This window comes from Entelurus aequoreus, linkage group LG21 (assembly GCF_033978785.1).
Source record: "Entelurus aequoreus isolate RoL-2023_Sb linkage group LG21, RoL_Eaeq_v1.1, whole genome shotgun sequence".
Taxonomy (NCBI): domain Eukaryota; kingdom Metazoa; phylum Chordata; class Actinopteri; order Syngnathiformes; family Syngnathidae; genus Entelurus; species Entelurus aequoreus.
In genome coordinates this window covers 50,702,127-50,716,003 of record NC_084751.1, presented here as the reverse complement: position 1 = coordinate 50,716,003, position 13,877 = coordinate 50,702,127, and the positions used below count along the sequence as shown (strand labels likewise).

General features: G+C 35.6%; 1 protein-coding gene across 1 annotated transcript in view; it reads right to left on the bottom strand.

The window, feature by feature from the left end:
• LOC133638631 (guanine nucleotide exchange factor VAV2-like) overlaps positions 1–13,877 on the bottom strand; it is a 190,884-nt gene that overhangs the window by 25,524 nt on the left and 151,483 nt on the right. Inside the window, exons 18-25 of the mRNA XM_062031422.1 lie at positions 12,789–12,802; positions 12,697–12,715; positions 12,294–12,421; positions 8,951–9,022; positions 8,810–8,871; positions 5,760–5,876; positions 1,236–1,323; positions 1,026–1,149 (exon numbers count right to left, since the gene is read on the bottom strand). Of these exons, the coding sequence (XP_061887406.1) occupies positions 1,026–1,149; positions 1,236–1,323; positions 5,760–5,876; positions 8,810–8,871; positions 8,951–9,022; positions 12,294–12,421; positions 12,697–12,715; positions 12,789–12,802 (624 nt within the window). The remainder of the gene's footprint in view (positions 1–1,025; positions 1,150–1,235; positions 1,324–5,759; positions 5,877–8,809; positions 8,872–8,950; positions 9,023–12,293; positions 12,422–12,696; positions 12,716–12,788; positions 12,803–13,877) is intronic.

The window sequence follows — 13,877 nt, the reverse complement described above, 5'->3', positions numbered from 1 at the left end:
CGTGTATGTACCTTTCAGCATTAATGGCGCCTTCACAGATGTGTAAGTTACCCATGTATTGGGCACTAATACACCCCCATACCATCACACATGCTGGCTTTTCAACTTTGCGCCTATAACAATCCGGATGGTTCTTTTCCTCTTTGGTCCGCAGGACACGACGTCCACAGTTTCCAAAAACAATTTGAAATGTGGACTCGTCAGACCACAGAACACTTTTCCACTTTGTATCAGTCCATCTTAGATGAGCTCAGGCCCAGCGAAGCCGACGGCGTTTCTGGGTGTTGTTGATAAACGGTTTTCGCCTTGCATAGGAGAGTTTTTAACTTGCACTTACAGATGTAGCGACCAACTGTGGTTACTGGCAGTTGGTTTCTGAAGTGTTCCTGAGCCCATGTGGTGATATCCTTTACACACTGATGTCGCTTGTTGATGCAGTACCGCCTGAGGGATCGAAGGTCACGGGCTTAGCCGCTTACGTGCAGTGATTTCTCCAGATTCTCTTGATGATATTACGGAGCGTAGATGGTGAAATCCCTAAATTCCTTGCAATAGCTGGTTGAGAAAGGTTTTTCTTAAACTGTTCAACAATTTGCTCAGGCATTTGTTGACAAAGTGGTGACCCTCGCCCCATCCTTGTTTGTGAATGACTGAGCATTTTATGGAATCTACTTTTATACCCAATCATGGCACCCACCTGTTCCCAATTAGCCTGCTCACCATTGGGATGTTCCAAATAAGTGTTTGATGAGCATTCCTCAACTTTATCAGTATTTATTGCCACCTTTCCCGACTTCTTTGTCACGTGTTGCTGGCATCAAATTCTATAGTTAATGATTATTTGCAAAAAAAAAAAAAAAAGTTTATCAGTTTGAACATCAAATATGTTGTCTTTGTAGCATATTCAACTGAATATGGGTTGAAAATGATTTGCAAATCATTGTATTCCGTTTATATTTACATCTAACACAATTCCCCAACTCATATGGAAACGGGGTTTGTACTTTGTGAGAGTGCCTACTCACCCGGCGAGCGTGGGCTGGCCCTCGTTAGCGAGCGTTCCCTCGATTTGTAGGGGTATCGCAATGTGGTATCGAGCAGCTTGAAGCTTTCTTTGAGCGAATGGGACTGATAATATTCCACCAGCTCCTGTCGGAGAGACCACAAAGCACAAGTCCATGACTATTTGATTGTGATGTGAGCTTCTTTGTGTCTTTTGATGTACGCCGTTTTACCAAAAGGCTCTCAAACTTCTTGGCCTCGGTGATGTGGATCCAGCTGTCTTTCTCCACCACTTTGATGTGTTTGACTTCGTCATTGAATCTGTGAGGCAAAACACTTGTCAAAATGATTCCTATACTTTTATGTGTGTATTTATTGTATACCTCTCTATATATAAATATATACTGTATGTATATATATGTATATATATATATATATATATATATATATATATATATATATATATATATAGTACAGGCCAAAAATGTTTGGACATACCTTCTCATTCAATGCGTTTTCTTTATTTTCATGACTATTTACATTGTAGATTGTCACTGAAGGCATCAAAACGATGACACCTGTGAAGTGAAATCCATTTCAGGTGACTACCTCTTGAAGCTCATCGAGAGAATGCCAAGAGTGTGCGAAAAAGTAACCGGAGCACAGGGTGGCTATTTTGAAGAAACTCGAGTATAAATCATGTTTTCAGTTATTTCACCTTCATTCATAGTTATGATGCCCTTAGTGACAATCGACAATGTAAATAGTCATGAAAATAAAGGGGAGCCTCTTTTATGAGTTACTAATCGTGGCCTCCTTGGCAGAGAATAAACTATATTCCTTTCAAATATCATTATCACTGGAGGAATGGAGAAATAGCTAAAGCGTGCGACACACCGAACGAGAGAAAATGAGAGGAGACAAGAGGCTATGCTAACCGCTAAGCATGCTTGAGTGTATCGTAGCAAATAAAGAAAACAATATATATATACACATACATATATAAATAAATGTATGTGTGTGTATATTTATATATACATATACACATATATATATATATATATATATATATATATATATATATATATATATATATATATATATATATATATATATATATATATATATATATATATATATATATATATATATATATATATATATATATATATATATATATATATATCAGTAAATGTATGTGTATATATGTAAATTAAAAAAATTAATAATTCATATATATATTTTTTTTTTTTTTAAATTTATATATATAAATAAAGCATATAAACATACATATATATATATATATATATTATTTTGTATTTTTCATTTACATATATACACATACATTTAATTATATATGTATGTGTGGACTGTGGCGCAACAGTTTGTTAACATGTAAAATCTTCCACTTCTTCTTTGTCTCATTTTGTCCACCAAACGTTTTATGCTGTGCGTGTTTATGCACAAAGGTGAGCTTTGTTGATGTCATTGACTTGTTGGAGTGCTAATCAGGCATATTTGGTCAGTGCGTGAGAGCAAGCTAATCAATGCTAACGTGCTATTTAGGCTAGCTGTATGTACATATTGCATCGTTATGCCTCGTTTGTAGGTATATTTGAGCTCATTTAAAATCCTTTACTTTTATCCTCTTTGTATTTAATTTATATTTGCTTGTCTCATGGCACATTATCTGTACGTAATATTGGCTGCATTTCAGATAGTTGTTTGTGTGCCATGTTGTTCCAGACCACAGCAAACATTACCTAGCATGCCAAAGATTGTAATAAATCCATTAAAAGAAGACAGACTGCCGTTTCCTTTAACTTGGACACACACATCTATACCTTTGGCCGTTAAAAGCCAGTTATCTCACCTTCTGAGTAGTCTCTGATTTACTGATGGTTTCTAATGTTGTAAAAATGTGTAGAATAAATATTACATTTCATGATTTCTGTCAACAAAGATTTGCTTCAGCCTGCGACACATAGTCATTTTGATATTAGGCTATTATAGCTAATATAGACACTTACATAATGTGTTGTCTTCATTATAACACTTATATAAGACTTTTCATTTTTTGCGGCTCCAGACAGATTTGTTTTTTGTATTTTTGGTCCAATATGGCTCTTTCAACGTTTTGGGTTGCCGACCCCTAGTCTAGTCTATTCCTCTCCTGTAGTGCTTCTTCCATGTTTATCAACTATTAGGTGCAACCACAAGGTGGAGCCAATACATCCTTCAAGAGTTTCTATTTCTCAAGCAGTTGTTTGTAAAAAAACATTTTAACACCCTTGTGTGGTGTTCGGGTCTGTGGGACTCGTTTTTTATTTTTTATTAAAAGAAAAATGATACAATTAATTCATTTTTAAAACTGAGACTCACTGACTTTGGCTCATTTTCTGTGAAGAACATATACCAGAATACATATTTAATGACCACACACCATACACATTTCTATTACATATAAGATGTCTGGGTCCACTGGACCCGGGGCTAATAGAAGTGTGGAAATTGATGTTCTGTGTACCACACACACACACACACACACACACACACACACACACACACACACACACAACAGGCCTAGACAGGAGGAGGACAGAGTGTACACTGCAAAAAGTCAGTGTTCAAAAACAAGAAAAAAAAAATTTAAAATTAGGGGTATTTTATTTAAACTACTGTATTTCCTTGAATAGCCGCAGGGGCGCTAATTAATTTAAAAACCTCTTCTCACTCCTGCGGTTACCAAAACCATGCAGGATGGGCAAGCATGCGCTAATTATTTTAAAACCTCTTCTCACTCCGGCGCTTACCTTATCATGAAAAGCACATTTAATAAAAAAAAAAAAACGTTATTATGGTCTTACCTTTACTTGTAAATGAGTCCATGTGCAGCTGCTTCTGATCAAAGGCAGTCTTCCTTATCTTTCTTCAGTTTTAAAAGTCTCTGGAGATATTCCTTTAATTATTACCTCCTGCTTCGATTGAAAGTCCATTTTAGAAAACGGTTTTGTTTTAGATATGTAATCCTCCATGGTAAAAGTGCAAGCAAACGATCGCTGCTCATGCTTGCTGTTTGTTGTCTTCTTCTGCAGTACCGGTCTCCTGCAGTACTGGTAGTCGCAAGAAGGATCACTAGCGCCTTCTACCACCAGGAGGCGGGAGTCATTTAATGACTCATATTTGACCCGGCGGAAGTGCCAAGCATGCGCTAATTTTTTTGCGTAACGAGTTTGACCGGGCTGTAATTCTAGGCAGGCGAATACTATAAAGCATTTCAAGGAAATACGGTAAGCAAAATTATCTGCCAATAGAACAAGAAAATTTGGCTTGTCAAGACTTTCCAAAACAAGTAAAATTAGCTAACCTTAATGAACCCAAAAATACCTTAAAATAAGTATATTCTCACTAATAACAAGTGCACTTTTCTTGGTAGAAAAAAAAATTAGACCTTTTTGCTCAATACGTTGAAAAATATTCTTAAATTAAGTAAAAGGTGGTGCCATTATCTTGACATAATGATATGCGCTCGGCATCATGATTATTTTTTTCATGCTTGAATGATTACTTTAAAAAAGTAGTTTTATACTTGTGAGTGTTGATGACACAGCTTTGCTACAGTTGATATTCTAGTTTCAAGCATGTTTTACTCAATATAGCTCATCAAATCTCAGCAACAAGCTGTAATATCTTACTGAGATCATTTAGGACCAAAACCCTTAAAACAAGTAAAACACTCTAACATAAAATTTGCTTAGTGAGAAGAATGATCTTATCAGACAGAAAATAAGCAAATATCACCCTTATTTGAGATATTTCATCTTACTTAGATTTCAGTTTTTGCAGTGTAGGTACACAGAACATCAGAGGGTCAAATGTGCGAGAAAATGAGAGCAGACAGTGTTGACAAACAATGTTGCAACCTTGTGTGGGAACCGCAGGTGCAGAAACACAAAAGAAGAACCCCTGTGGGATGCAGAAACTGGCAGAGAAATTTTCCGTGCAACGTTCATATTGTTGTTACTCAGCCAGCGTTTGTGGGTCTGATGGACCCGTTGCATTTTGTGGCTTTTAATGCCTCACAATCAAACACTTGTATGTTTAAAATACTGAACAGATGTTTATTGGGATGGAAGGTAAACATCTGTTTTAACACCCTTGTGTGGTGTTCGGGTCTGTGGGACCCGTTTTCATTTTTTATTAAAAGAAAAATGATACAATTAATACATTTTTCAAACTGAGACTCACTGACTTTGGCTCATTTTCTGTGAAGAACATATATCAGAATACATATTTAATGACCACACACCATACACCCCCCCTACACATGTATATTACATATAAGATGTTCGGGTCCACTGGACCCGGGGCTAATAGAAGTGTGGAAATTGATGTTCTGTGCACCACACACACACACACACAGCAGGCCTAGACAGGAGGAGGACAGAGTGTAGGTACACAGAACATCAGAGGGTCAATTGTGCGAGAAAATGAGAGCAGACAGTGTTGACCAAACAATGTTACAACCTTGAGTGGGAACCGCAGATGCAGAAACACAAAAGAAAAACAGATGTTTATTGGGATATGGTAAACATCTGTTCAGTATTTTAACATAAAAGTGTCTGATTGTGAGGCATTAAAAGCCACAAAATGCAACGGGTCCATCAGACCCACAAACGCTGGCTGAGTAACAACAATATGAACATTGCACAAGGAGTTAACTGAGACTCTCTCCTCACGAAAGCCAGAAAACTCACTTGATGCTGATGGCGAACCTCTCCGCTTCAGCCGTCCTCTCTCTGATGAGGTAGGTCCCGCTACTGTGGGATTTTAAGAGGTTGTCAGCCTGCTGGCGCTCCATGTTCCCTGCAAACCTATAAAACAGGAGCGGGGTATGAATGCGGATAGGTAATAATTTGGTGGAATGGCCATGGCGGCTCCTTAACCCCACATAACCGCAGTGAGGGCCTATTGTACGTTAGCACTTTAGAGTTTTCCTATGCTTTTGAAGGAGACACGCGAGTGCGTCGTGAATGAAAGCGGGTTCAGGTGATTCGTTTACTAATGAGGCGGATTTTGCATCGACACCTTTTTTTTGGCTGCGGGAAAATAATGAAACACGGAGTTGTACTTGTGAATATCAATGAAATCCGTGAAAAAGATAACGCTTGAAATATGAAATATTAATCCAGGCGGTGGTTATTATGTGCGTGTGTCGTCATGGGGATTTGAGTGAGCGCATGGACGCGCAACGCCATATTTTTCCAGCAGGATGCAAACTATGTAAACGGGGGGTCTGAAAATCAATTTACCTGGGGGAGGCTGCTGGGGGCTAAGTCTGGGTGGGGCTGGGCTGCATCAGGTATTCCACAAGCAGGCCTCAAATTTTTACTTTTTAAGGTCAAGGCGTATATATATATATATATATATATATATATATATATATATATATATATATATATATATATATATATATATATATATATATATATATATATATATATATATACATATACATATATATCAATTTTGTGGAATAGCCTTCCTTTCTAAGAACAAGAATAGACTGTCGAGTTTCAGATGAAAGTTCTCTTTTTCTGGCCATTTGGAGCGTTTAATTGACCCCACAAATGTGATGCTCCAGAAACTCAATCTGCTCAAAGAGAGGTCCGTTTTGTAGCTTCTGTAACGAGCTAAACTGTTTTCAGATGTGTGAACATGATTGCACAAGGGTTTTCTAATCATCAATTAGCCTTCTGAGCCAATGAGCAAACACATTGTACCATTAGAACACTGGAGTGATAGTTGCTGGAAATGGGCCTCTATACACCTATGTAGATATTGCACCAAAAACCAGACATTTGCAGCTAGAATAGTCATTTACCACATTAGCAATGTATGGAGTGTATTTCGTTAAAGTTAAGACTAGTTTAAAGTTACCTTCATTGAAAAGTACAGTGCTTTTCCTTCAAAAATAAGGACATTTCAATGTGACCCCAAACTTTTGAACGGTAGTATATATATATATATATATATATATATATATATATATATATATATATATATATATATATATATATATATATATATATATATATATATATATATATATATATATATATATATATATATATATATATATATATATATATATACATATATTAGGGCTGCAACAACTAATCGATTAAATCGATTAAAAAACGATTATGAAAATAGTTGCCGATTAATTTAATCATCGATTCGTTGGATCTATGTTATGCGCATGCGCAGAGGCTTTTTTTTTTTTTTCATTATTATTTTTTTTTTAATTGTATTTTTTTTTTAAACTGCAACATTTACAAACAGCTGAGAAACAAGTATGGTGCCAGTATGCTGTTTTTTTTTAAATAAAATGCTGGAAAGGATAGAAATGTAGTTTGTCTCTTTTATCGGATTATTAATCGATTTCATCAAAGTAATAATCGACAGATTAATCGATTATCAAATTAATCGTTAGTTGCAGCCCTAATATATATATATATATATATATATATATATATATATATATATATATATATATATATATATATATATATATATATATATATATATATATATATATATGTATGTATGTATACATATATATAATAAAATTAAAAAATTTAAAAAAATTAAAATATATATATATATATATTTTTTTTGTAATTTTTATTTTTTTGGTAATTTTTTTTTTTTTTAATTTTCCATCCATCCATTTTTATTTTATTATTTTTTTCATCCATTTTCTACCACTTGTCCCTTTTTGTTTTATTTATTTATATATTTTTTCTACCAAATAATGACCCACAAATAATGATGTGACTCTATAAACAAACTGTGATCGATTGGAATTCCTATCCTCCTTGAAGTGTTTCGACAGACAATACAATAATAAAACAGTGTCGACGAACATTTTTACTTTGCGAAATCCGACAGAACAAATTGTTATGTGTTTATTTTGTTTAGAATTCACATAGATTTTTTTTAGGGGGACGCAACAGAAAATAATTGAGAAGCACTGACTAAAGCAGGCCTGAGCAATTATTTTGACACAGGGGGGGACATTTTGAGAAAAAAATGTGTCTGCGGGCCGGTATATGTATTTTTAGGAACACTAATACAAAACCTCACAATAATATCTAATTGAATGCTGAAAACGTCATGACAGATCGCCTTAAAAAACAGAATGAAATTTTACTTTTTTCTATGAACGATAAAACACTGAATATTGACAAAATATGAATGTCACACCCCCTCTCGATTGACATATTTTACAATCAAGCAACAAAAATGCAACAAACACAGCAAAATATGAACGTGAAGGATAAAAGAAACCCACCTACAGTCTGATACATCTGATGTATCACTAAGCCTTAGAACTTTGTTGTAAAAATCTCCTTCCGCGTCTGTCCCTGACACCCGCATTTCAGGCTGGCCGCTCTGGAAACACTCCCTGGAAACGCTCCCCACCCACACTGCTTGGTGCCTCGTCTGAGCTACTGTGACTCAGATTACCATAGTAACTAATTAGATTACCATATAGTAACTAGCATATCATGCAAAAGCCCAGACTCCAACCATTGAAATACTTGGTATAGTTCAAGACTCACGGTCATTTGAAGACATCACTGCACATCATAATAGCAGCTACAGTTTCCATCTTAAAGATCCCCAAAAAATGTTTGGGAATGTCCGGTGGGTCAGATTGAAAAGCTTAACGGGCCGCACTTGGCCCCTGGGCCTCAATTTGCCCAGGTCTAGACTAAACAAAGAAAGTCAAGGGTCCTACCAAGGATATCCGTAGTAGTCTGCATCCCTCGATGACTGCCGGCTGGATAATGACTGGAAAGGCTGTCACAAACAGAACACAAACCCACATTGGTCATTTTGATTTGAACAAAATAAGAGTTGCTGGGCATGGCTGACTTACCTTTGGGTCTAGGTAAGGTTTAACGCAGGAACTGGGGAAGAAGCCACTTTTTTGTGTTTGTATTAACCTTCCCTGAAAGACAAATATTGCTGTCTTAATGTTTTGAGTAAGGACCATTTACGAGTGTGTGTGTGTGTGTGTGTGTGTGTGTGTGTGTGTGTGTGTGTGTGTGTGTGTGTGTGTGTGTGTGTGTGTGTGTGTGTGTGTGTGTGTGTGTGTGTGTGTGTGTGTGTGTGTGTGTGTGTGTGTGTGTGTGTGTGTGTGTGTGTGTGTGTGTGTGTGTGTGTGTGTGTGTGTGTGTGTGTACGTGTGTGAGTTCTTGTATTTCTACCCTTCTTGAGATATCAGCAAGGAAAATTACCTTCCATATGAGGACAAGTTAGGACCGAAATCATGGTCCCAATACGGAAAACCATTGCATCTAATAGGGAATTGTCTCATTTGCACCCCCTGGTGGTGAAATCTATCAAAATGAGGGTGGTCCCAAAAAGGGAGATGGGTAGGTTGTGAGTTCAAACCCCGGCCGAGTCATACCAAAGACTATAAAAAATGGGACCCGTTACCTCCCTGCTTGGCACTCAGCATCGAGGGTTGGAATTGGGGGTTAAATCACCAAAAATTATTCCCGGGCGCGGCACCGCTGCTGCCCACTGCTCCCCTCACATCCCAGAGGGTGATCAAGGGTGATGGGTCAAATGCAGAGGACAAATTTCACCACACCTAGTGTGTGTGTGTGACAATCATTGGTACTTTAACTTTAACTTAAAAGTGCTCCCCCTCTGGTCAACATATGAAATAACAAGTGTGTGTGGAAAAAAAAAAATTGAAGTGCTCCCCCTCTGGCCAATATATGTAATAACAAGTGTGTGTAAGAAATTGAAATGTGCCCCAAAATGACCTAAATGCATTTGTATATAGAGACATATTGTAATAAGTTGAAGTAAATTATGAAGATTAAAAACCAATTACAAACCAAAAATTCAACTTTTTTTTTTTTACAAAAAGCTTACCTTTTTTATATTTCCATAGTACGTATATATTATTAATGTTGTAAATACAAATCTTTATATATCTAGAAAGGGTGGTCCTAAAGAGGTAGGCATTTTTCAGAGGTCTCAAGAAGGTAATAAATACAAGAATGTGTGTTATTGTATTTCTACCCTTCTTGAGACTTCAACAAGGAAAAGTAGCTTCCATATGAGGAGGTGTGAACAAGTGATGACATAAATCATGGTCCCAATACGGAAAACCATTGCATCTAATAGAGAATGTCTCATTTGCACCCCCTGGTGGTGAAATCTATCAAAATTAGGGTGGTCCCAAAACGGAGGGATTTTCAAATTGACTGTGTGTCGGTTTTAAAAGTGCTCCCCCTTCTGGTCAACATATAAAATAACAAGTGTGTGTAAAAAATTGAAGTGCTCCCCCTCTGGCCAACATATGTAATAACAAGTGTGTGTAAGAACTTGAAATGTGCCCCAAAATTAATTTAAAAAAAATAAATAAATTTGTATATAGAGACATATTGTAATAACTTGAAGTAAATAATGAAGTTTAAAAACCAATTAAAACCCAAAAATTCAGCAATTATTTTTTTAACGAAAAGCTTACCTTTTTTATATTTGCATAGTATGTATATATTATTAATGTTGTAAATACAAATCTTTATATATCTAGAAAAGGTGGTCCTTAAGAGGTAGGCATTTTTCAGAGGTCTCAAGAAAGTAACAAATACAAGAATGTGTGTGTGTGTGTGTTGTGTGTGCGTGTGTGAGTTCTTGTATTTCTACCCTTCTTGAGACATCAACAAGGAAAAGTAGCTTCCATATGAGGAGGTGTGAACAAGTGATGACATAAATCATGGTCCCAATACGGAAAACCATTGCATCTAATAGAGAATGTCTCATTTGCACCCCCTGGTGGTGAAGTCTATCAAAATGAGGGTGGTCCCAAAAAGGAGGGATTTTTCAAATTGACTGTGTGTCGGTTTTAAAACTGCTCCCCCTTTGGTCAACATATGAAATAACAAGTGTGTGTGAAAAAAATTTGAAGTGCTCCCCCTCTGGCCAACATATGAAATAACAAGTGTGTGTAAGAACTTGAAATGTGCCCCAAAATTAATTTAAAAAAAATTAATACATTTGTATATAGAGACATATTGTAATAACTTGAAGTAAATAATGAAGATTAAAAACCAATTAGAAACCAAAAATTCAGCAATTATTTTTTTAACTAAAAGCTTGCCTTTTTTATATTTGCATAGTATGTATATATTATTAATGTTGTAAATACAACTCTTTATATATCTAGAAAGGGTGGTCCTTAAGAGGAAGGCATTTTTCAGAGGTCTCAAGAAAGTAACAAATACAAGAATGTGTGTGTGTGTGTGTGTGTGTGTGTGTGTGTGTGTCTGTGTGTGTGTGTGTGTGTGTGTGTGTGTGTGTGTGTGTGTGTGTGTGTGTGTGTGTGTGTGTGTGTGTGTGTGTGTGTTGTTGTATTGCTACCCTTCTTGAGACATCAACAAGGAAAAGTAGCTTCCATATGAGGACCAGTGAACAAGTGATGACATAAATCATGGTCCCAATACGGAAAACCGTTGCATCTAATAGAGAATTTGCCCCCCTGGTGGTGAAATTGGGGTCTCCTAGCCGCTCAGGAAAATCATATTGTCTAAAAATGCATTTTTCCATGGATAACATGACATCATCGCGCCAAGTGTGTGCTCTTTCAGTCAATTAGTGCGCATATATACAGCCCGGCTCACAGCCAATTTTTTTTTTATTGTAATTTTGAAGAATTCATCTGAATATGCATGAACTATTTCTGTTCAAAATAGATTGAAATGTTAAATGTTTAAATATTAACTGTCAGTTTACTGTACTGTGCCAACTGTACTACTATATGAGTACGTGTTTTCTCTTGTTTCATTGACAATAAAACTGCAAAGTCCATTTGGCTGTCATCTGTTTTAATGAGACACAATTGTGTCAAAATCATGATTTTTTTTTTTCATGCTTGAAATAAGAAATGATTACTTTTAAAAAAGTAGTTTTATACTTGTGAGTGTTGATGACACAGCTTTGCAACAGTTGATATTCTAGTTTCAAGCATGTTTTACTCAATATAGCTCATCAAATCTCAGCAACAAGCTGTAATATCTTACTGAGATCATTTAAAACACTTAAAACAAGTAAAACACTCTAACTTAAAATCTGCTTAGTGAGAAGAATGATCTTATCAGACAGAAAATAAGCAAATATCACCCTTATTTGAGATATTTCATCTTACTTAGATTTCAGTTTTTGCAGTGTATATGCTGCTACTTAATAATGATGATTATTACCTCCCACCACGAAGTGTCAGGGTCTCCTTTCAGCAGCTCAATATAGTCTCCTGTTTGAAAGGAGAGCGGCATCTTTCCTGGGGGCGTGGGTGTGCCGTGGTAGTTTCTCACTGCTACCATCTTGGGACCTGCACACACAACATGCAGTCATGTTTTCATTTTCAGAATAATGCATTCACAAAAACACTTTGCTGGATTTATTTTGTCAGGTTTTTCTTGTAAACATAAATATGCATGCATGAATATGAGGGAAAATAGGAGGTTAGAATCTGGTCATGTGAGCTCATAAGGTTGTGTTAGGGGAAGGGAACAGTTATCTCCACTAGATGGCAGTAGAGAGCTGTGTTGTGCTGTGAAATATAAACTGTTACTGCAATCATACTGATGGAGGATTTAGAATTACCTGAAGACATGCCAGGTTCCTGTAGACGAGGAGCAAATAGAGCATCATTAGGATGATTCCAGGTGATGATTAATAATGCACATAATACTCACCAAGTCATGAGGATCTGGAAGGAGAGGTGAGAGATTGAGACAATCAGAAACAGCTCATTTAATGTTTTGTTATAACATCTTCCTTTTATTTTGCACAGGAAGTGAACAAAATGTAATCAACCATGAGGGTTAATGTACAGTACCTCGACTTAAGGCTGTTCTATTATAAGAGCTATCACTCAAGTAATTGTTACAGTCGTGGTCAAAAGTATACATCCACTTGTAAAGAACATAATGTCATGGCTGTCTTGAGTTTTCAATCATTTCTACAACTCTTATTTTTTTGTGATAGAGTGATTGGAGCACACACTTGTTGGGCACAAAAAAAAACATTAATTTGCATGTTATTAGTAGATTTTTTTTTTAAACTCAAATGTCAAAAAAATATAGTAAATTGCAATAATTTCACCTCAAAATGTAGTGTATATTACTGTAAATGGAAAAACAGTACATGTGTTTTTATGGTAAAAAAAAAATATTAATACAAAAAGGCAGCTCAGTTGCCAGAATTGTACTGTAAAATGTACATTTGTTTTTTTACTGCGAATTAAAAAAAACCTGCAATTTTACAGTAAAATTTGTGGTAAGAAAAAAAAAACACAACAAAAAAACTGGCAGCACAGTTGCCAGAATTTTACTGTAAAATGCACATTGTGTTTTTTTTACTGTGAATAAAAAAAACTGCAATTTTACAGTACAATTTGTGGTAAAAAAAAAAAACCAAAAAAACAACAACAAAAAACTGGCAGCTCAGTTGCCAGAATTTTACTGTAAAATGTACATTTGTTTTTTTACGGAATAAAAAAAAAAGCAATTTTACAGTAAAATTTGTGGTAAAAAACAACAACAACAACAACAAAAAAACTGGCAGCTCAGTTGCCAGAATTTTACTGTAAAATGTACATTTGTTTTTTTACTGTGAATAAAAAAAACTGCAATTTTACAGTAAAATTTGCGGTAAAAAAAACAACAACAAAAAAAATCTGGCAGCTCAGTTGCCAGAATTTTACTGTAAAATGTACATTTGTTTTTTACTTTGAATTAAAAAAACCTGCAATTTTACAGTAACATTTTTGGTAAAAAAAAAAA